We start from the raw sequence: 23130 nt of genomic DNA on the forward strand, positions 1-23130 counted from the left end.
CTGCTAACACTAACATGCTGCAATGAAAACAACATGCCTCAAGCCTGCACTTACTTTCTACACATTTTAAAGTCGAGACTATTAAAGCCTGAATCTATCCTCATGTGTGCGTGCCCCTTTAAAAGAGACTAGGAACTGTTGACCCGAAAGGTTTTGTTCAAAAAAAAGCTTAGGCATCAAATCCCAAGTGTTCTGAGCCCAGGGGTCTTGCGTCTACTTAGTGTCAGCACAGCCACCACCCTATACCGGAAACCTACTGACCGCTATGCTTACCTACCTGCCTCAAACTTCCATCCAGACCACACCACACGATCCATTGTCTACAGCCAAGCTCTACGATACAACCACATTTGCTCCAACCTCTCAGACAGAGACAAACACCTACAAGATCTCTATCAAGCGTTCTGACAACTACAATACTCACCTGCTAAAGTGAAGAAACAGACTGACAGAGCCAGAAGAGTACCCAGAAGTTACCTACTACAGGACAGGCCCAACAAAGAAAATAACAGAACGCCACTAGCCATCACCTTCAGCCCCCAACTAAAACCTCTCCAATGCATCATCAAAGATCTACAACCTATCCTGAAGGATGACCCATCACTCTCACAGATCTTGGGAGACAGGCCAGTCCTTACTTACAGACAGCCCTCCAACCTGAAGCAAATACTCACCAGCAACCACACACCACACAAAAAAACCCACAATCCAGGAACCTATCCTTGCAACAAAGCCCGTTGCCAACTGTATGCACATATCCATTCAGGGGACACCATCATAGGGCCTAATCACATCAGCCACACTTTCAGAGGCTCGTTCACCTGCACATCTACCAATGTGATATATGCCATCATGTGCTAGCAATGCCCCTCTGCCATGTACATTGGCCAAACTGGACAGTCTCTATGTAAAAGAATAAATGGACACAAATCAGATGTCAAGAATTATAACATTCAAAAACCAGCTGGAGAACACTTCAATCTCTCTGGTCACTCGATTACAGACCTAAAAGTGGCAATTCTTCAACAAAAAAACTTCAGAAACAGACTCCAATGAGAGACTGCTGAATTGGAATTAATTTGCAAACTGGATACAATTAACTTAGGCTTGAATAAAGACTGGGAGTTGATGTGTCATTACACAAAGTAAAACTATTTCCCCATGTTTATTTCTCTCCCCCCACCACCCCCACTGTTCCTCAGATGTTCTTGTCAACTGCTGGAAATGGCCCACCTTGATTATCGCTACAAAAGGTTTCCCCCCACCCCGCTCTCCTGCTGGTAATAGCTCACCTTACCTGATCACTCTTGTTACAGTGTGTATGGTAACACCCATTGTTTCATGTTCTCTGTGTATATAAAATCTCCCCACTGTATTTTCTAATGCATGCATCTGATGAAGTGAGCTATAGCTCACGAAAGCTTATGCTCAAATAAATTTGTTAGTCTCTAAGGCGCCACAAGTCCTCCTTCACTCTGGAGAAAGTGCTCTTTGTTGCTGAGGAAAGCCCTTGTTATTCGTTTGTATTTTGTAAATTAATACTCCTAACAATGAGACAATAGAATAGAGTTAGGCATTGCGCAGGCAGGTGCTGCCTAGGTACCTCATTTCCAATCTACTGCACTCCCAGCCATTCTGCATCTCCCCCAAGCAGAGCAGTGCCTAGTTTATGATGCGTACAAATATACCAAAGGCCAAGATGAGACTTCCGCTAATTAATATTAAGATGCTTCTCTTGACCTCTTCCTTAGTAAGAGAGGGGAGACCGTAATGTCCAACATATGATGTTCTATTAAAGGTCATGTTGTGATAGCAATTAGCTCTCAAATGACCTGCCTACCCTCCATCTACTTCAAAGAATCATGATGGGAAGCTGGACAGGATAGATTTAGAGAAGTACGTGAGCAATTTAAGCTTCAGTAATTTAGAGGAGAGAATTTGGAATGAGAAGAGCCCAGTGTATGTATTTATTTACATAGGGCCTTTCCCAGTCTATGCACCACAAAAGCGACAAGAAACAATGGTTAAAACACCTTCCAACAATAATCCCCCTAATTCAGCCAACACACCCTATTCATCTCCAACAGAGACCCTGAAGTAAAAAATCCCAGGCTTCATCAGAGCAAGGAAGGAGCCCATTCCAAAGTTAAAGACCTGTCACTAAAGTCTCCTGCCACCAGCACCCTGCCATCCAAAGAGATCAGAAGGGAATTTTTTCCTGTACATATATAGTAAAGAAAGAATGATGGTTTTTCTTTGCTGATAGGTTTCCATGCTACTCACTGTACTTGCTGATTTCCAGGGAAAAGATTGCTCTGTCCACACAGCCCTTTTTTATATTTTCAAACTGTAGGTCTAGTTGCAAAGAAAAGATGGAATCTTGCTAAGATTTCATTCCCTCTCTGTTTGTCACCATTGTAAACCAAACAGATTTAACATGTACAATAGGAAAGTGAGAGGGGAAAGAGAAAAGTTCAGCCATAGGTGAAAAATAACGTGACACCATTCAGAGAGACCAGTCCATAATTTAAGTGGCCAAGTTAAACAATACACAATAAGGGCTGCACAGGCCCTCAGATTCCAGTGTGCAGGTCTATAAACTCCTCGTGGGGAAGGGACATCTACTCCCAGTTGTCTTGTTTAACTTGGACAGCAAACCTGACATAGCATAGTTGAATGGACCAGATAACAGCTGGACCAGATAACAGCTGGTTGTGCACCTACAACTTACAAGTTATGCACTTACAAGATATAAAGGAGTGACAAACTCTTTATGAGAAATAATGGATGCAGGCCCTCTGATTCCATTAGGAGATTTCCAAACACGATGGCACCTTATTTGTTCTATATGCCAATGTTTCCTGTTTATTAGCTCTGGGCGGTATCACACCCTCAGTTTTTAAGCCAAAATTTAGGCTGCTCCACTGTGCTCCATCCTAGGAAGTTTGTCTTAAAAGTCAAAGGGAGTTATAGCCCTAGGTCATTGTCTTATGCCCAGAGATAGTGAGATTGTTTAAAGAAATAAATACCAAAGATATTTTTAATTGCCCTTTTTTTCTGCCAGTGCCATACAAAGTAAAGGAAAAAAATTTTTGAAAGGATTTATATTGACTTCATTTCTTGTATCCTTTTCATGCTTTCTAGATATTTCCTACCGGGCTCTTGGTTTCTCATCTGGAAACAGGACCTGATTCAAAGGCCCACTAACGTAGTCTTCAATGGATTTAGGGTCAGGGCCCAAAGTGAGCTCTTCCAGAATTGCTGGTAATAATAATGGTCTTAATTCTGCAGGCCACACCTAGTCAAAGCACCTGTTTACTTCAATAGAAGGACTTTGGAATCAATTTAGCACTGTGATTTTCAAAGGAACCTAAGGGAATTAGCTGCTGGGCCCTTAACTTCTTAAGGCTTTATTGAAAATCACAGCCTAGATTTATAGACTCTTTGGTTCCCCAAAGGAACCCACAGTGGTGGGACATCACGACTCACATCTATAACCGCCCCCCCCCCCCAAATCTACCCCAAACTCAGTGTGCTTAAGCCAATAACTTTCACTTCGTTTTGACGCAAAATAATAAAATCAGCCCCAATAAGTTTGGCTCAGAAGGCTAGCAAGCTTTTCAAGTAAAAGTAGATGGCATTTCTAGCATATAATGTATTCCAATGTATGGTTTTGTTGTGAACATCTTACACAGCTCTTTTCATTAATCACTGAGGTAGTAGACATTTTTTCCTTTCCATAATCCCAATCAATAGATGTGTGCAATCACTAGAGGGTTAACATCAGTGGAGCAGCCCTATTGTGTACAGGGGTATATGCTGTATCTTTTATAAACACAGCAGCACTAAAGAGGTGAGCCTCATGCAGTGAGCATCCAAGGAAGTGCTCCTTTCTTTAATACCCCAAACCACAGGAACCTAAAACCAGCCATACAAACCAGTCAGACAAAGGTCCATCTAGCTCAGTATCCTGGATCCAGCATGCAGGGGGAATGTACAAAACAGGGCAATTGTAGCAATTATCTTCCACTCCAGGTTTCTGGTAGTCAGAGGTTTAAGGTCATCCTGAGCATGGGGTTGCGTCCCTGATCTTCTTGGCTAATAGCCACTGATAGACCTATCCTCCATGAACTTATCCACTTATGCTTTTGGCCATCATAACATGCCATGGCAAAGAGTTGTTTGTTGTGCATTGTGTGAAATCTTAGGGTGCAATCAGATGGAAAAGGAATGTTTGGGATGACAACCAAGCTCATTGTCACATATGAAGTGTTGGGAGATTTGTTTATGGTCAGAGAAGTATCTGTAGTCATAGGGATTGAGTGAGCCTATTAAACACTATCATGATTGGAGTAGCCGTGTAGAGCTGCTCTGGGAGGGGCTAAACCCCATGGTCTATCTTGGTAATGGGCAGAAACAGAAGCCTACATCTGAACATTGCTAATCTTTGGGGTGAGCAGGCTATCTAAAACTCCATCCAGATCTGAACTTGGACCTCAGGCCCATGATTATTGTGAAGCAAAACTGGTGATTTGGGGCGCCTTCCTATGCACAACTGATGAGCTCAGTTTGATATTATGAACTTGACACCTCACTCCACCCCTCAATGTGCAGTAAATCAGCCACTGGCTGACACTGACCCTGTCACCTATTACGCTTCCTGTCTGGAAGAAGCTACAGAACAAACAAATGAAGTCATTAATATTAAGAACTGTGCTCTGGCAGGACAATGGGTGTGCTAAGGAAGGTGCCTGAGCTGGAAGAATCCAGTTATTCCAGATGGTCTGCACAGAAGAGGGTTGGAGGAGTGGAAAAATCCCCAGAAGGGGAACAAACAAACCAGGTGTTAGGACTGGTGTTTAAAAACTCAGATGAGGAGAGACTCTGGGAATCACAAAGGGCCATACTTTCTGAGAGAGAGAAGACCATTTGACAGCTGCACCAGCCGAAGCTGGTCAGAAAAAAGAGAATATATGCTCTGGGGAGAAGCCTTGAGCTGGAGGAACAAGGTCCAGGAAAGGGGATTAGAACCCTGAAAGACAATGACCTAAATCCCAAAGAACATTCAAGAGTGGAAAGGAAACTGAGGCAGGGAATGGTGTGCAGGTGTTTATTGTTTTGCCTACACATGTATTTCTCTTGTGCTGTCTAAAGTAAAGAGTGAATGTTTTATAAATCCTTCTGCAAAGTCTGTGTCCTATTTGGCCTCAGCTATCACATATTCCTGAAGGGTTAAACTATAAGCTGGTGTACCTAAAAGGATGGAGCCCTTGGAAAGCTGTGCTTAAGTTACTAGGGAGTCTTGGGGCTTGAGCAGCTGCACCGTGGTCCAGCTTCCAAAAAGGGACACCAGTCAGAGAATCTGTAACCAGGGAGTGAGCCTAGGGGCCATATATAGAGAATGCCTAGAGCCTACAAGGACCAAAGGGGAGCTAAAAGTGCTGGGATCCAATCACATCAGCCTGGTGAGTGTCCAGCAGGAGGAGCTAAATCAGGGCCATGAAAAAAACTATTTGAATGTTCTCACTTAACAGAGTTTTGTGTAACCTCTGGGAACAACTACACTTTCTCCTCTGGAATGACCCTTCTAAATCCTTCCATTGACATCCGAGGAAGGAGAATGGTACTTATAAGAAATCTTACAAGTGGTAAGTGGGATAAATACTGTGTAAATCTCTTCTCTTTCTCTGCAGAGGTTAAGACAAGCCATTTATGTCAGCAGTGGACAGTTCTACCAACAACCCACAAAGCTTCCTAAAGAAAAATATTTATAAAGCCAATTTAAGTAACTAGGACATTTATTACTGTCATGGCCAATAGAGCTTGTATTTATTTTATGAACAGAATGTTTTATTTAACTGCAGAACTCGTCTAGCGTCTCCCACCAGTGGAAATAATAAAGATTATTTCATATGAGAGTAATTGCAGCTGTTGAGCAACAGGCTACCTATGTCCTGAAGAGAGGGATAGAAGTACTTTTAATCAGAAGTAGAGATAATTGGCTCTTTCTAGAGTGCGGAACCATCTATTTTAATTCTGGCTAAGTAATTTTGAGGCTCAATAAGTGAAATGTCACCCCGATGTAACTTCACAGCCCATTGTCTGCATGTGACTTTGTTCCGGGACCTGTTGGCTTTTCCTGGATGGTGTCTAAGCAGAAACAACAATTTGAAAGTCTCAGCAAGATGAGTTCTTGTTTCATCAATGTTCAATGGGGAAAGCTACATTGTGCAACATTTATGCAGCTACATCTTCTGTCCCAACAGAGTCTGCTCTGTCCAAGAAGGGTTTCACCCAGGGGGGAAAGCTAGTGGTTTGTACCACAGTTCTCACCTGGGGGCCTACTGAAGGTGGAACCTTTAAATTACAATCAAGTCTCCATAGGAGCCCCTTTGGTGAGAAATCTACTGAACTCAGTTGGCTGCCCTGGCCATTTTGTACAGTGAGGTTCATAGGTGCTGTGTGCCCACTGTGACCCAGCCATCCAATTGTTTTTTCAACTGCTGGAGACCCTGTGGGGTGGTCTGCCAGGACAGGACCCTGGGTGATAGAAAGCCCATCAGGAGGTAGTAGGTTCCCATTCAGTGGGCCTTTTCATTTGAATAAAAAAAGTCTTCCACTGACATCTTACATGTTCTGGGCAAATTTCTCCCTCCCAGGAGGCTGTGGGGCACTGGGAAGAGGAAGAGGTGCATTGCTTGAGGGACCTGCAGGTATACAGCATCCATTGGCACTGAAGAGAAGCATGCTGGGAAGTGGCTCTTGCTACACTCTATTCAGTTCTTCTGATGAAGAAGGGCTGTGATCTAACTCAAACATGCCTTCTGGGTTAGCTGCCCTGATCTGCTCTGTCGCCCTCTCAGCACCAAGCAATCCAAGAATGGCTATCCCTCAGGCAGGAGGAGGGAATGCATGGTTTGCCACCCCTCCCACATCCCTCTCTGCCTGGGGCAGTGAGGGGTGAAATTTCACATCAGACAGAAAAAGCAGGAAAGTCACATTCCCTACCAATTCCAAATTAGTGGCAGTGGAGGCACGGATGAGCACAAATCCACCTGAAAGCAATGGGTATGTACTTGACATAGCTCAGCTATGCCTCCGCTGCCGCCACCTTTAGCATCTCAGCTACACTGCTACTTATACCCGAGCTAACTCAATGAGAGCTAGTGCGTGTATGGGTACCTGAATCACACCCCTTTCTCTGTAGTGTAGGCACGGCCTCAGTCAAGGGAAAGGAAGTGAGAGTGCCCTCTCCCACACCTCCCCCTAGCAGGAATCACCAAGCTGAGAGGTCAACATGGCCCTGAGTTTAAAATCCAGGATCACCCACAAAACTGTTAAATCAGAAGAAGGTAGTGTTATGATAATGAAATCTGACCTCAGGTACAAAGAGGACAAAGTTCAGTGCAAGGACGGGGAAATCATAAGTCCAGCTCCCTCTCTGCATGCTGACAGGAATAATGTGCTTTTGTAAGTAAAACAGTCAGAAGTGCCAGAATACACACTGGAAGAAAGGGAGTAAGAAGATGCCAGTTTTGCAGTCACTTCTCAGACCTTAACCACACCATTCTAGCAATATGGATCCCCAGATAACAATGCTCATTTGGACCTGTTAATATACAGTGTAAGAACTTGGATTGTAAATGAGTTTTACACTGTATCCGTTACTTTTAATATCCAATAAAGACTTCTTGTAAAGAAAGTGAAGGTCTGATGTACTCCAGTTACTCCTTAAATTAATCTCAACTGCATCACTTATTGCTATTCTTTATTTTCCATGGTGCACAAGCTTAACATCTGGGAGAAGTTCTTTCCCTCTATATGGAGATGCTTTCGCAATCAGGTACATATTTGAATGGTTGCCAGTATGGTAATTTGCAATCGGCATGTGGTCTAATAAATATATGAGAGGAATTCTGGAGTCTCTGCAAACTGTACCGTTGGCTTTCTTGTACTGTAACAGCATGATGGGGGGCTGTGAACATCACAATGCAATCTGAATCCAGAGCCTCTGCATCCTGATATGCAGGGGAAGAATTCTGATAATTCAGCTCAGTAGTCGGAACAACAAAAACCCTCCTTACATTTTACCTTTCTAAATATATATCTTTGGGAAATTGCCTGTCTTGAGTAGCTGCCCATTTAGAAAATGCCTCTATCTTCCATGCTCCTCACATAACTAACACAACGGAGGAGAATGGACCCCAAGTCTTAGCATGGGTTGCATATGCTGAAGCTTCAGTGCTAACCATCCAAAAATGTTATAGTACCCTGGCCACCCTAGCCTTAGATTACGTACTAGTGATCTCCAGGCCTTCTCTGAAATCAGCTAGACTAAAACTAATTTGCACAGTAGGTTAGACACACAATGTCTGTCTATGAGCTGTTTGCCAACTATTCAGTTTGACTATTTGCACTATGTGATTGGTCACCTAAGTCACATGCTATTTCAACCAAACAGCTGGAGAATTTAAAATTTGTAAATAGAAAAATGAAAACGTGCCATGTTATTTGCTCTTGGTCATGAGCACAGTCCCTAGTGTACATTCAGGAATACCTTTGCTTGCGTAGAAATACATGTGCACTAATGAGTAGGAATGGCTATTTGCCATACAACCAACCACCTTGTCACATGAGCAACATTTAAGAGGACATGAACATACAGCTGTCAGCTGTTTGGCATTTGATAGAGTGTTTGCAAGCACTGTTTTTACAGGACTCAGCCAGCTCTATTTCAAAACATTTGTGTATACTTTGAAACAAAACATGAAGGTGGAAAAGCTCAGGGATAGAATTTCAGGGACTTATCTTGGATTATAGTAAATACATTCTGGAAGCTGATTTAGCTATAGTATGGTGGTCATTCTTAAAAGCATCTCAGTTTTGCCTTGGCTTGATAGATACCAATTAAGCTTATTACAAGGAATACTTAGGAGATACTACAAATGCTGAGGTATGGTTAATTATCTGCAGCAAAACTGGAAAACTTAAGGCAACCACCATGCAGATGGGACTAGATTCCTTGATCTGAACAGACCTTGACATTGGGAAACTTTGCAACAGGAAGCTCTGCCTCTAAAATTAAGTGTTTACAGTGCAGTATAAGCATTCTGTACAGCTGCTCAATCCATTACATGTTTCTTGCTTATAATTCTTTTAAGAAGAGTTCTGCTCTCAGAAAGTAAAATCTGGCTTTTTTTCCTTATGAGTAGATGTAAATGTCAGGATTTTGGTCCTGTCCAGACAGGAAAGCAACCTTTCTCTGAGCAGTGCAATGGGTTTGTGTGTGAGAGGGTTGAGAATTTCCCATTTTTGGCCAAAAAAAACCATAGGAATATTTTTTCACATGAGAAATATAAGAGGATTTTTCACATGATTCCAGAAGGGAACCCAATGTAGAGGTCAGGCAGTAAGGTAGGATTCCTGCAAGGTGTAGGATCAGACAGGCTTTCAATGGGAGTTTGACCATGAGCCTGTTCCTGAGAGGTGCTTGGCACTTAAACACTCCCTCTGATTATTTTCTAAGGGTACATCTACACCATAAATGAAAGTGTGATTGCAGTGCTGGCAGACATACCCAGACTAGTTTTGATCTAGCTAGCACAGGTAACAATAGCAGAGAAGATGTGGTGGCACGGACAAGCAACCCAAGTACATACCCAGAGTCTAGTGGGGTTGTACTGGGGTGGTTAGCCCACATCGCCACATTCTCACTACTGCTTTTATCCACGCCAGCGAGATTAAACCTAGAGCAGATATGCCTACCTGCACTAGAATCACACCTCCTTGTACCATTACTTATACCCTTCAAGACAGCCATCTAACTCTAACAGAGCAACACAGTGTTATATTGTGAAGATATAGTTGTGTAGCATAGTGGTGCTTCCACTGTATGTAGAATGAGCAGATATTTATGTCAGCATTTGCAGGATGTGCAACCAAAGGATAATGGATCAAATCCTCTGCTGATGTGGACTGATGTAATGCCATTGGCTTCAGAGCTCCTAAATTCAGCCCCAGATATGAACTTTTAATGGCCAGATCCAAACAACCTCCAACTATGTGTAAGGATAAGGGCTGGCTGCAAAGCTCAGATTTGTCATTTCTGATCTTTCCCACAGGTTTTGATCCAGGCTTTTAATTCAGCTCCTTCCCTAACGACTGAAGGTTATAATAGCTCTCCTAATATTGGGTTTGTGATGTTGTGAGAAATAAGCCCAATGAGAGTTCCAGTTTGTCTTACTAATCTTCTGATCCTTTATTGCATGTTTCGTTCATTTACCTGAATGCTGCTCTTACTGATGCAATTCCCAGATTTAAGGAATTAAAAGTAGCCATGTTTGCCTTATTACTAATTTTAGTCAGGCTTCCCTTTGTCATTTACTCTGGCTGCCTTCACACTTGTTCTGTCTGGACTGCTCTTGAGAGAGTTAGTGCAGGTCCACAGAAACTGACGAGAAGAGATTAAATTTGTGACTCAGAACCCTAACAAGGGACTAAATCTGGAGGCTCTTATTCAGTCCATACACAAATTAACATCCACTGCAGTCAGGGGAGAGTCAAAGCTGAGTAAGGGGGATTTTTTGCACCATGCAATTAGAAATTGGGCCAATTGCCATAAAAACAACCTTAACATTGCCTTATAATGCTGGATTGATTGTGAAAAATATCACCATGTTCCATTCCTCGATTTTACAGTCCAAGAAGAGAGCTCTGGAGAGGATTAGCTTCATATCATCTGTGTTTACACAGAACTTTTACTTCAAACCTGACAACTTCGAAGTCAAAGTTCTGGGAGAAACTTGCCCTATTTGTCTACCTAATATAATTTACGTCCTCTAAACAATCATGCATGTTTTATTGCTATAGACTGTCAGGTTGGTAACCCAAAAGTCACGCTCCCTTTCTTAAAAATAATGCTTTCTAATAACAGCAGTGTTCTTTGAAGAGGCGTTATATAGAGTACACTTTACAAGCATTGATTTTATTTTACTGTGTGACTCCCACTCCCCGTTTAGAGTGTCAGAATTCAACATGTCTCTGCATTATCAAGTAATCATTTAGAGGCTGTGCACAGAAAATAGGATGTAAGAGATTTTGCAATATAACATCTGACAGAATTCCAGATTATGCAACTACTCTTATTACATACTTGTCTGACACGAATAAGTGCTGAATGCCTATGTCATGTATAGAGATCAGTTCATCAGAGATTATAAAACCACAGCACAGTTGATTCCAAGCAGTTTCTTGGTGCTTGGGAAACTCCTCATTGTGAATTAACATTCACATTTCCTGACAATTATGACTATAAGAGTCTGATATGCCAATGCCTTCAAATCAGTAAAGTGTCTTCAAAACTTCAGCAAAAGGACAAGCAGTTTAAATATTTAGAGGTAGAAACTCAGGCAGAGTACTTGAGATTCTGCAAATTGATGCCCATGCTGAATATCAATCTAAGACATCTACTCGGTCACATAGGTGAAAAAGCAACAGCCAGGGCTATAGGGCCATTACCACCTAATCTTCTACAATGACATATTTTTTTAAGGTGCCTCTTCCACTGGAATAGGGGCACATACATTTTCATTTTCTGCCACTTCCACCGCTTATTTTGCATCAGTTTGAATAAGAATAAGTATCCCCTGTGACTGACCTGATAAGCGTTTTTCTCTCACGCTTTTCCAGAACACATCCCATGCTTTGTTGGTTGAGTCCTTGATATGCTCACTGAAGGATCTCCTCAAACGAGATTTCCCTGGGTATGCCATCCCGGCTAACAAATCCACAGAGGCAATATTAGCCCATTAAGATCCAACAGCCTGAAAAAAAAAACCCAGCAGACTGAGAACTCAGTTCTCCCAGCTTTCTCTTCTTAGACTGGACAGGAAAAGTTACTCTCTAGGAAAAGTCTGCATGTAATTTGTTAACACCCCTCTTGGAATGAGAAAGAGAGAGAGAGAGCCCTCCTTCCAAACAATCTGGGGTCAGGCAGTGCTGTAAAGGAAATAGCAGCCCACTTGGGTCCTCCGTGCCTCAGAGCAAAATGCAGTTCTGCATCTCAGCAGCCACATTTTATAAACAGACTTGATGGTCTGCCATGCAAAGCAATAAATAACAAGTTAGGCAACAAGGCGTCACTTGGAACAGGAATGAAATGTTAGACAATGCAATGTACCTTGAGTTTCCAGCTTCTTTGCATTAACTGTATGGGGAATTGCCTCCTCATTTCCAGGTTCCTTCTTGTAGTTGCTTTTTATGTTATATGTGCATGGTAGTGCTCGTGCCTGCAGTTTTCTTCACTATGTTGCAATTGTTTATTTGGGCTGCATTTTTTTTTAACTATTTGAAACGAAGAGTCCAGTCTCCCCAATTTCATAATGGGAAGTTTCTCCTCTAGTATCAGCTCAACCTCACTGAGGGCCTGATTAAAAGATTCTCATTGACTTCAAAGGACTTTGGATCAGGCCCTAAAGTTCTGATTAATTAATTACCCTACTTACCTACCTAGAGCAATACTGCTTCTCACACCACTACTATCTAAAGGTACTTAATGGCCTCCATTATCTAGTATCTAAGATACTTATTGCTCCTCTGATGAGTGGTAGCAGGTGTCCAGGGCCTTGCAAGTAGGCTTTTCAGCCACACAGATTTTGGGTATATTTTAAGTGTAACTTGTTTAACTGTAACTTGTTTTATTTACACACATACACCAGACCTGGAGCAGAGGTGGTCACAAACAGCTTGCAGGAAACCCTTCTTTCAAGAAGCTCAGCCAAATAACAGTGCCTGATACCCAGGGAGCAACTGTCTCTGCCATTGCCCAAGGATTGACTTTGCTGCTACTTGCACAGCTCCCTCAACCCACAACCTTGCATAGCAAAACTAACACCCACAAGATCTTTCAAAGACTGAATATTTGCTAAGGAAAAGAACGTGAAGTTTATGTAACAGCATCTCCTGCTAGGGCAGCAGTGCCTGAGTTCCTCACCATAGGCCCTTGAGGTAGGGAAGTGATATTTATGCCCATTTTACAGATGGGGAATGAAGGAACAGAGAGACTAGGTGGCTTGTCCATAATCATACAGGCAGACTGTGGAAGAGCAGGAAATTGAATCTGGGTCTGTCAAGTTCCCATTTAGAAACCACTGGACCAGATTGCCAAAAAGGATAGACTCTGCCCTGGAGACTGAACTAGTAAAATGGGGTCCCTCAAGGTCAGGGTTGAAGCGGTTAGGAAACTTGCCCTGTAATTGACCTTTTCTGGAGTTAATCTGCCTTCAGCCCTGTTTGCATCTCAGTTTCCATGTCACTTGGCGCTTTTCACAAGCAATTAACCTGGTAATATTAAAGTGATCAAATCGGTTCTCAGTAAGACCAGAATAACCCTAGTTGCTATTAGTGTTGCTGAGCAGAATCTGGTCAACTTTCAGTTTTATACTGACATAGGTAGCTAGAATATATCCTGGACAAGTTTTATTGGCATGCATTTGGGATGGCTATATTACTCATGAATGGTGATGTTGCTCATGAGTTAAGCGGCTCATCCCAGAAGAGAGCAACAAAACTTCCACAACTCACCCCAGCGTCACATACATTGCATGTGATATATTACAGAAAAACACTCCTAAAATAGCTCTGAGGCTCTGTTTTAATTGGTAACTATTTCTTGTATCCATTCCTATCAAGAGCCTAACTGCACAGAGTTCAGAAGGAGCCATAAACCTTTGAAAAGTATCTAAACTACATCTAACACTGAAAGCACAAGAGTGTTCCTTATAGCTGTATCACTTGTCTGGAAAAAGCTGTTTCTGGCCCAGGTCCTGCCCATCCTGGGCTCTGGACAGGGATAATTTCCAGGAGGAGGAGAGTGGAAGAGGAAGCATGTCTGCTGAGGGTTTGTTTGAGCCATTTGAGCCTGCCCAAGGGTTTAGAACAGGGGTTCTCAAACTGGGCGTTGGGACCGCTCAGGGGGTCGTGAGGTTATGACCTGGGGGGGGTCGCGAGCTGTCAGCCTCCACCCCAAACCCCGCTTCACCGCCAGCATTTATAATAGTGTTAAATATAAAAAAAAGTGTTTTTAATTTATAATGTGGGTCACACTCAGAGGCTTGCTGTGTGAAAAGGGTCACCACTACAAAAGTTTGAGAACCACTGGTTTAGAACAATAGAATAGCTCTCAGGGATGATAGACAGCAGTTTTCACCCAAAGATGCATGTGCAGTTGCACAGACTTGCATTATTAAACACATCCAGGCGTAGATTATCTCCACATAAATAGCCTTTTAAAAACCTGCTTTGGAAGTAATACAGCATATGCATCCACTGTGTGAAGCTGTGCATTCTGAAACATGTACTTCACATGGGCATCGGTATATTAGCCTTATATCAGAAGCAGCACTATACAAAGGGCATATCCCAAGCTCTAACTGAGTGTTGATGAAGCTTGGAAATAAATCTTGCCTCAAAAGGAAAGTATTTAATGGGGAAGTGATATGAGGTAGAATTTTAGTAGTATTTACCATAAATGTTTATGTTAAAAATCCACTGTTTCTATTCCTGCAGCCGGTACAACTTTACCCATAAATTGAGTACTACCAGAGTTTGAAAAACTGAGGGCCTCTGCTGGTGATTCCGTTGGAGAAAAGTTCAGCATGTAGCCGAATTTGTAGGGGCCGCAAGCATAAAGCCCACTGAACATAGAGAGAATGTGACTGTATATGCTAGACCTATTAAGTCAGAAAATTCAATCAGCCAATACATAATTCTCACCAAGACCATTGCTGCATTTGGATGTAGCCTTGTATCTTTGTTTCTTCTGGGTGTTCTCAAGGCCAAACCCTGGTGATGTTGAAACCTGACAAGAGGAAAGATGACTAATTTCACCTTCTCTAAAACTGATAGATCCTGCCAGTGCAGGGTGGCATCTCTGCTCTACCTAGCACTGAAGCCCGTGAGTTGACAGCCCCATAGGACTCCAGCAGTAGGCAAGGAGAATGACTAATCCCCTTGAAATCTGAAAAGCAGAACTCCAGCAATGTGGTGAAACTAAAAAATAAAGTTATATTGGACATGTCTCTTATGTTCACTTCCTATAATTGAGAGAGCAGGACATGTCTCTTATGTTCACTTCCTATAATTGAGAGTTCCCCCATTGTATGGCACAAAAATGTCTGAGGCTAAGAATGACATATGAACACGTTAGTTTTGCAATAGTTATGGGGCAGCCAAAGTAGAGCTTGGAGAGCTTTTGCAGCTACCCTGCCAGTCAGATATAAATCCAAGTAAGATAGTTTTCATGTTACTTTAATATCAATTTAAAGAGTCATAAAAAACCTTTGCCTGTAATTAAGCTGATGTTATTAAATATGTATTCTAATAACCTAAAATATTTTGGGTTGGAAATGTTGCATAGAAAGTTTCCCTATTATCTGGATGTTTTATAGTTTGTATGAGTTTCAAGCTGGGGGTGGGTTGAAGGGAATGTGGCCTAATGGTGAGATTGGGGGTAGGACTTTAGAGATCTCTTCCTGGCTCAGATAGTGACTTGTAGCCTAAGCTTGAGGTCAGTTCACCTCTTTGTACCCATTTGTAAGATGGGTATAACACCAGCCTCCTTCAAATTGCCAGTCTAAAGGAATTTGCTAAACCAAACCAGGACAAGTTACTGGATTCTTTAATGTAAAACTGACAGGGTTGACAGGAAAAACACTTAAGATAAGGGGGCAAGTACACTGGCTTTTCTGGGCTGCCGAGAAGATCACTGAGAGCTAGAAGGATCTTACTGATTTCCACAGGGGACCACACCTGCCTTCTAACCAGCCCAGAATCCTGGAGGTATAAAAGGTGTCGTAAAGGCTCTTTTACTCTACCCTCCTCTTGGCCTGCCTGTCCCTGTAACATGTCTGAGAGGTGAAACATGGTGTCTGGCCCATGGCGTGGTAGCAAGCAATGTGTGTGTGTGTGTGTAAGATTTACTGAAGCTGCAATCCTGATTAAGATGGGAGACACGTTATTGAATCCGTGTCTCCAGTAGGTATTGTTCCCAGCAAAAAGAAAGCTGTAACTACTGGAGGAAGGTGTAGCAATCATTTTGGTGGTGTGCCTTACAGCCCTAAGCTCTCTCTCTAGAGTTTTAGCACAAAGTTAGCACAGAGTAGGGAATGTAGTGCTCAATCATTAGCAAGGCATACAGGATGGAAGGTATTATAGAAATGCAAACTATCTATTAATTTAATCATACTGGCTTTTAAAAAAATTGTTTTATAACTCAGGATTTCATGCAAATCTTTATAAGCCTATGACTTTACTACAGGGAGTTTGATTAGCCCACATTCATTGGGAAATCAGTGTTTATTCACTATTCACTTCATCCTTTGACTTGGCCATCACGCATTTCAATAGACCAGAAAATACCTGTGCTCTAGAGCCCCGGCCATTATCTGATAACAAAAGGTGCACTTTTCCCTTTTAAAAAGAGTTAGAATGCAATTAACCTAACTCCCCCGCCCAGTCAGTAAAGTCAGCCATTACATCCAGTAGGCGCTTGTGGAGCACTAGCCAATGCATATTAATTTTGCCAGCTTTCACTGACTATTGTCCCAATTATAAACTCCTTATTTGGTCAAAAATTCCATTTTATTAAGATGGAATTTTGCTTGGAGGTGGAATTCAAGTGTCAAGATGTATATTGGCTCTCCTAAAATGATCATAATAACTAACAGAGGATGGAGAGTTAAGTAGAGAATATAGTAGTGAAGGGGCCTATTGACAAAGAATCAATATTGGCAGAAAGATTCAGCATTCATGATCCTGTTGTCCATATTCTGGAAGATAATTTTCTGCTGAAGCTTTTTGATACATTCGAATTAAGTCAATTTAGCTGAGCTGTCATTTTTATAAACCCTTTCCAATTTTGCCATAACAATTCTATGGGGAACAGTTATAAAGATGTCTTCCATATTGGTACAGACATGTGGGTTAAAATGGGTAAACAGTGGATTTTAGAATGACTATAATTTAGGATAGCAAAGTGTGAAGGTCTAGGTAAGCGATAGTAAAGGCACTCCTCTCCTTCAGATCCAAGTTTTGTTTTAACTTTAAATCAATGGAACAATTCTGAATTCCTCAGTTAGTTCTCTCTGCCTTTGTGTTTGGATTGTCCATTAGATTATACATCTATACATGCATTTATGTATAGAAATTTTTGTAACGGATACTATGAGGGATTTACTTTGCTTAATCTCCATTTAGAAAAATTGACAGGTAATATTCAGAGCTCCACCTACCGGCACATAAACATTTATAATCTCATTCATAAATGTGTAGATTCAATAAAGATGTTCTGTACTGTAAGTGGTTTCTTGAGTGCAGCAATTAACAGTATCTAGAACTTTTGGCATATTGGACTGAATTCTGCTCTTATTTATACTGATGTTAAACTAGACTAACTCCATTGACTTTAGTGGAGTTACTTCAATTTACTCTACTGCAAGAGAGTTACCCAAGTACAAAAAAGCAGAACACTAGTTCAGTTTAAACTAGAATAAATTCTGTCTACTGCTCTGGACTCCGGAATGTTTTTCCTACCCATTAGGTAATGCTCATAGGGGAAATGCATTCTCCCTTGTAACTAAGTGCTGTATACAAAAGTATTCACTTTGTTCATCTTCATGTTTAAAGGAATTTGTGTTGCGGTAGTGATTAACTGTTAAACAGGTGTTTTAACTGGAACAAAGACTTTAGAAGCAAAAGTAAACTCTTCCAGAGTACATAAACAAGAGCGAGTATTGGCTTCCAAAGAGAGTCAAAGCAGCAGTTTTGCTTCTGAGATAGTAGGCAAGCCAAAATTCAACTATGCCTCACATATCTGCTAGTTTACTTTGCATATACTGATTCATGGGCATAACAGCCAAGTTTTGTATTGCTAATAAATAGCTTTGTTTATAAAAACATATTAGTTTGCCTTTGAAGTCTCCTGGTTTGTAAGATCAATTTATGTGCATGACAACTTTATTGGTACGTGTATATAATTTATCACATTCTCTTGCATCTGTGTAGATTACAATACAGGCCTGCCAAGCAGAGAAGTGGCACCGTTTTCCTCCTCCTCTCAGATCTCATACAGATACTAAATTAGGATAATATAGAAAACATTTAGGATCCAAAACAAAACCACCCCTGCTTTTGCCCACACATTCTCATCTGAACTTTCTCCCAAAGATCAGGAGGTTAAGTTTTGGCCCATATCTAAAGGAGGGGTATAATGATGAATATTCAGATCCCAGTCCTATTATAACCAGTGTCTGTTTCCAACAAAGATTGGTGAGGGAGGTTGAATACATTTTGGGGGAATGGGGTAGGTATAGTTTACCAGCTTTTTCATGAAGGACATAATCTTGTGTGTTTTCCCCTCACTGAATTGGTATTTGCCAAAACTCTCTATAATGGACTAGTAATAACTCCAATATTATGTTATTAACTACAGTTTCTGAAGCCCCTAAAGCCATTTTCCTGGTATGGGAGTGTATCATACTATGGTAACATGGCCTTGAACCACAACCTACAAACACTTAAGAGATGTAGGCAACGCCAGGGAGGAAGTCTAAAACTAAGACCCCTTCACCTTAGAAATGGAGAGCTAGAACCTAGGCTCGTTGTACCAGTGAACATTTGTTACAAAGTTGATATTTACCCGTAGGTGTACATAGTTACAGAGGGTTCAGCTACACAAATTTCATTACAGTCAATTAGGACAAAATTCTGCTAATCAGTCTGTATAAAGCCAGTGGGATTGCATAGCTGTCACATTTTTCCCAAATAGAAGCTTTCAAAGAGCTGCACAGGGCATTTAATATAAGGAGTTTAGGCTTGAGAGTACAGAACAGTACACAAATTTCGCAGCTTCAAGTCAGAATCATAAGTTAATGTTATGTGCTGTGGTTGGCCAACTTTGTGCCATCAAGAGGTGTTAGAGTGAATGGACATTAAAAAGGCTTTCCTGTAAAACATGTGGAAAATATAAGGCCTTGTCAGAAAGGATTCAACAGAATATTAACCTAAAGGGCTGATTCCAGTGGTGAAAGCAATTTGATTATTGCCAGACCCAACTACAAAGGGTTATCATTCAATATCCTATACTGTAAGGTATAATGATCCCCCAAATACCTATATTTCTGTCACAAACAGTACTTCTTGTCAGTGAGTGCTTGAAATAGCGTTATTAGCCTTTGAATGAACTGGCTTTGCAGAATACTGACTGTGTTAAAAAAAAATCAGATCTATGTTTTTGGAACTGAACTTCAGCATGACTCTGCTGGGGTATAGCAGGCTAGAGCTAATGCAGCTGTATAAGAGCAAAGAACCCAGGCTAACCTTAATGTTAACCCGTTTTTAGGACTTTAGATGTTTACACATATAGTGAAATTGTATCTAAAATCCCAGCCGGAAGCAGTGAATAATTTTTTTTGATACAGGTTGGCACATAAAGATTGTTTAGAGTTAGCAAAGTCATGCTCAGATGTAGATGACATGAAGCACTCATTACTGAACAGTTTAGTCAGCACTTGGCAGGGATTTATGGGGATATTCCTGTATCACCTCCTTAATGGATGAGTAAGGAGCCTCTTCCAGAGAAAGAAATCCTTCTTCATCCATATGGTTTCCCCAAGGCACTCATCTGAGTGCCTGTGCCTGCCAACTAGAGTGAAAACAATGAAAAGAGGAAGAAGCCTGCACTGATAGCAAGTTAATCATAAATATAAATAGGAACATTTTTCAGAAGTCATGCATTTCAGTTTGACTCAGACCCCACACTGATGTTCAGAACTATGTTTGGTTGGCACCTCTTTGCTGCCTCACAGCTCAAATAAGTCATTGGTGATATAGTTGTTGGAGTAAATTAGACCGAGTTAGCTTTGCTCCCTCTCAACCCCAAAGAAAGTCTTGGCAGTTAGATAGGGAACTTGCTTAGCTAGTGGTTCTTGATGTTATTAAGTTCGACAAATTGTAAACCCAAGGTAATATGACAATTCCCCACCACCTCCTTATCCCTGGGTCTCAGCCAGTTCAAGACAACTATATAATATCCTTCCTCATGCCATGGGGAGGGAGAAAAGTGATTGGAGAGAAGGGCAATTCCACCTTTCATTGTGCTCTAGACCTGCATGTCTTGGTATTTGCGAGTAGCAGCGACACAAGCTTGTATTTTGTTTGTACATTAGATGGCCACTTGATGTATGTGAAATGACATCACATTACCAGTGAATGAGGCACAGAACTTTCTGTCTCCCTGCATGCTCACGAAGTGTAGACTGCTATGCTCTGGGCTACTGTCAAGCTGGACTTCTTCCAATGTCTTGTTCCTCCATTTAAGTGTGCATTAGCAGTAGCTATTTTGAGGTAACAGATATATTACTAAGAATTGTATCCTCTGTCTGAAAACTTGACCATACCCTTATTTGGCATATGAGCCAAAACAGATGTCAGTCTCTTAGGGATGAGAGAGTGCAAGGACCATTTCGCCCACCACTAAAATGCAGCAAACACACTCGAAATATGCCATTGACCAAATGAACACAAGAGCCTGGACATGACCATGTCTGGAGCTATTCTGTGATTAGCAAATAGCCAATACTTGAGAAATTGAAACTCAAGGTGGGGCCTGGTGAGTCAAATGACATGGCCCTAAAGGTCAACGTGGTCCAAAGTATGCTGGCAATATCTGAAAATAAGTAGGCAAACTGAATTCACTGAACATAATTCAATCTGTAAGTAAAGTGCAAAGTGTTTGTGACAGAAAATAGCTCAGGAGGAAGCTTCCCATGAGGAGCCTTCATTGATGCCGTGATAGAGATGGATCATATGGCTTTTTTTCTTTAAACAGTGCAGCCAGGTTTAAGCACCTGATCCTAAGATGTTAAGTACCCACAACACCCACTGGTGTCAAAGGGTGCTTAGAACTACAGGATCAGGACTAGATATTGGAATGTGGAGCTTGATCCTACAAGGTGTCAAGACACTCCTGTGACTTAAATGGGAATCAAGGGTGCTCAGCACCTTGCAGGATCGTGCCCTGATTGAAAATGCTTTTAAAAACCCTTAGCACAATATACGTCAGAACAAGGTGAAGTACCCAAGCAAGCATTTTGGTAATGGGCAAAATGTAATTCTTCTGAGGGAAACCCCCACTGAAGAACAGTCTGGATTTTCATTAGCTCACTTGCCTCCATCTCTAGCACAAAGTTTGGGCTGCTCAGAGATTGGATTTTGTTCAACACCATGTCTCCAGAAGCTGACCCAAGGAAAATGCAAAACTAGCAAGATTTACTAGCTGGCAGTCACAGTGACCCTCTGTAGCATGTCATTTTGTATATTTTTCATACCTCCTGTGTGTAGCGTGCTCAGTCAGCTCAGCATGTGCTTTGACTCTTAGCACTAAATGACACCCTTAGCTTGCCTCAGCCTCTACCTTGCAAGCCTTCTATTTGCCAAATCTACATGGAGAGCCCCACAGTAAAGTTACAGCCACAAGCTAAACATTTCACTCCTGATACACTCCTCCTTACTGCCTGGAAATAGGGTGCAAAAGAACTAGTAATTCTGACCAGAGCTTAAATCGGGATAGTGTGCAGTGGTCCAGCAAATGGGTGCTATTTTCCTGGTGGCTGCTATCTTGTGATTCAGAATCTTAGCTTTGCTAAATCTCTAATCTTCATGGTTGTGTCACCTTTTTAAGGCTATCACAAAAGTAAACCAGTGCAGCTATGTCTACCTGATTCTGCAGACAGCTTGAAACAAGAGGTGCAAATAACCTCTATTAATTAAAGAAGGTTAACACTTAATCGAACGGATCTAATTTAAACGTTAACCCTATTAGCTATTTCACTGCTGCTCACACACCCAGGAAAGGAGAAGGAATATTATATTAAGATTGTGATTGTATGTTAAGTTGGCATCTCAAGCAACTGGAACTTCAGTTTTCCACTACTATTACTCAGTCATTTGTATTACCACCTTTTAAAGAGGTAAATGTTTTAAAACTAAAATAAGAAGTTGTAGAAAAATGCTTAATTTTGTATTCCAGTAATGATCTGGCTTCTAGATGTATTAGCCTTAATCATAGTTTAATAAACTTAACTGACCTCGATTCTTCCATGAATTTTAATACTTCGAAATGCAATTGAAATTCAGTGCTTAGCTCTTCAGATCAAGTGATAAAGGTGTATAAATTACAACTCCTGGGATGTAGATATTTATTCTGTTCATTTAACTAAGTGGTTAACTGAAACAGAGAGAGAATAAAGGCCTTGCCCCAGGTCACACAATATGTCCGTGGCAGAACCAGGGGATGGAACCAAAGATGCCCAATTCCCAGACTCCTACTCTAAGCTAGATAGCACCTCCTGGTGTGGTCAGAGGGTGGCAACTAGCTGCCAAGCAATACTTAGTGCAGGATTATGAAATGCCTCAGCATGTGCCTCAGCACTTTCCTGAATAAGGATGAACATACACAAAGCATGTGCTTCAGTTTTTTGTTGCACTGGAGCTCAAGTACTGCACCTGCATAAGAAAAGAGTGATTCTCTCCCCTCAGAACTTGCAAGCTCACTCGAACCATAATATATTCTTTCAATCACAAATGCCAAACCAACTTCAGTAGTTTGCATATCTCATTCTGAAGCCCTTACACCCATGAGCTCTCCCATTGACATCAAGAAGACAAAGAAGAATGATGAGGATTGCTCATATCATTTTATGGTTCTGCATGCAACATCCTCCTATTTAAAAGAGATCCAAAGACATTCAAATGTAAAGCTGGTTATGATACAGGATGCACTTGAATAAGGAGCTGTGGTGTATATTTGGTGTACATTCACCCAATTTAATATCCAGCGCTTACTGACTCAAAAATTCTCTCACCTTCCATTTAATATGAAAAAAAAAATTAAAAAAAAAAAAAAGAGATGTGTTTGTATTCTGAAGCCTGCACAGCTTCAGGAATTGGCAAGAAAACAAGGTTGTGTCCTGTTAGTGCAGAACTGGGCTTCATTCCCACCAGACCAAAAGCAGCTCAGTGGGACTTATCATGAAGCATTTTTAATTAGAAACTTCTGCTGCTGTGGGATAGGAA

At 41.4% G+C, this 23130-nt stretch overlaps 1 protein-coding gene across 3 annotated transcripts in view; it reads right to left on the minus strand.

The window, feature by feature from the left end:
- LOC102929426 (rho GTPase-activating protein 7) overlaps positions 1–23130 on the minus strand; it is a 193028-nt gene that overhangs the window by 137390 nt on the left and 32508 nt on the right. Inside the window, exons 1-2 of one of the 3 annotated variants that reach the window (XM_043521041.1) lie at positions 12179–12264; positions 11657–11822 (exon numbers count right to left, since the gene is read on the minus strand). In XM_043521041.1, coding sequence (XP_043376976.1) covers positions 11657–11771 — 115 coding nt within the window. In that variant the 5' untranslated portion in view covers positions 11772–11822; positions 12179–12264. Of the gene's footprint in view, positions 1–11656; positions 12002–12178; positions 12265–23130 lie in introns of those variants that run through there. The other 2 variants (XM_007071452.4, XM_043521042.1) reach the window with 2 other exon arrangements.

Source organism: Chelonia mydas, chromosome 8, assembly GCF_015237465.2.
Source record: "Chelonia mydas isolate rCheMyd1 chromosome 8, rCheMyd1.pri.v2, whole genome shotgun sequence".
Taxonomy (NCBI): domain Eukaryota; kingdom Metazoa; phylum Chordata; order Testudines; family Cheloniidae; genus Chelonia; species Chelonia mydas.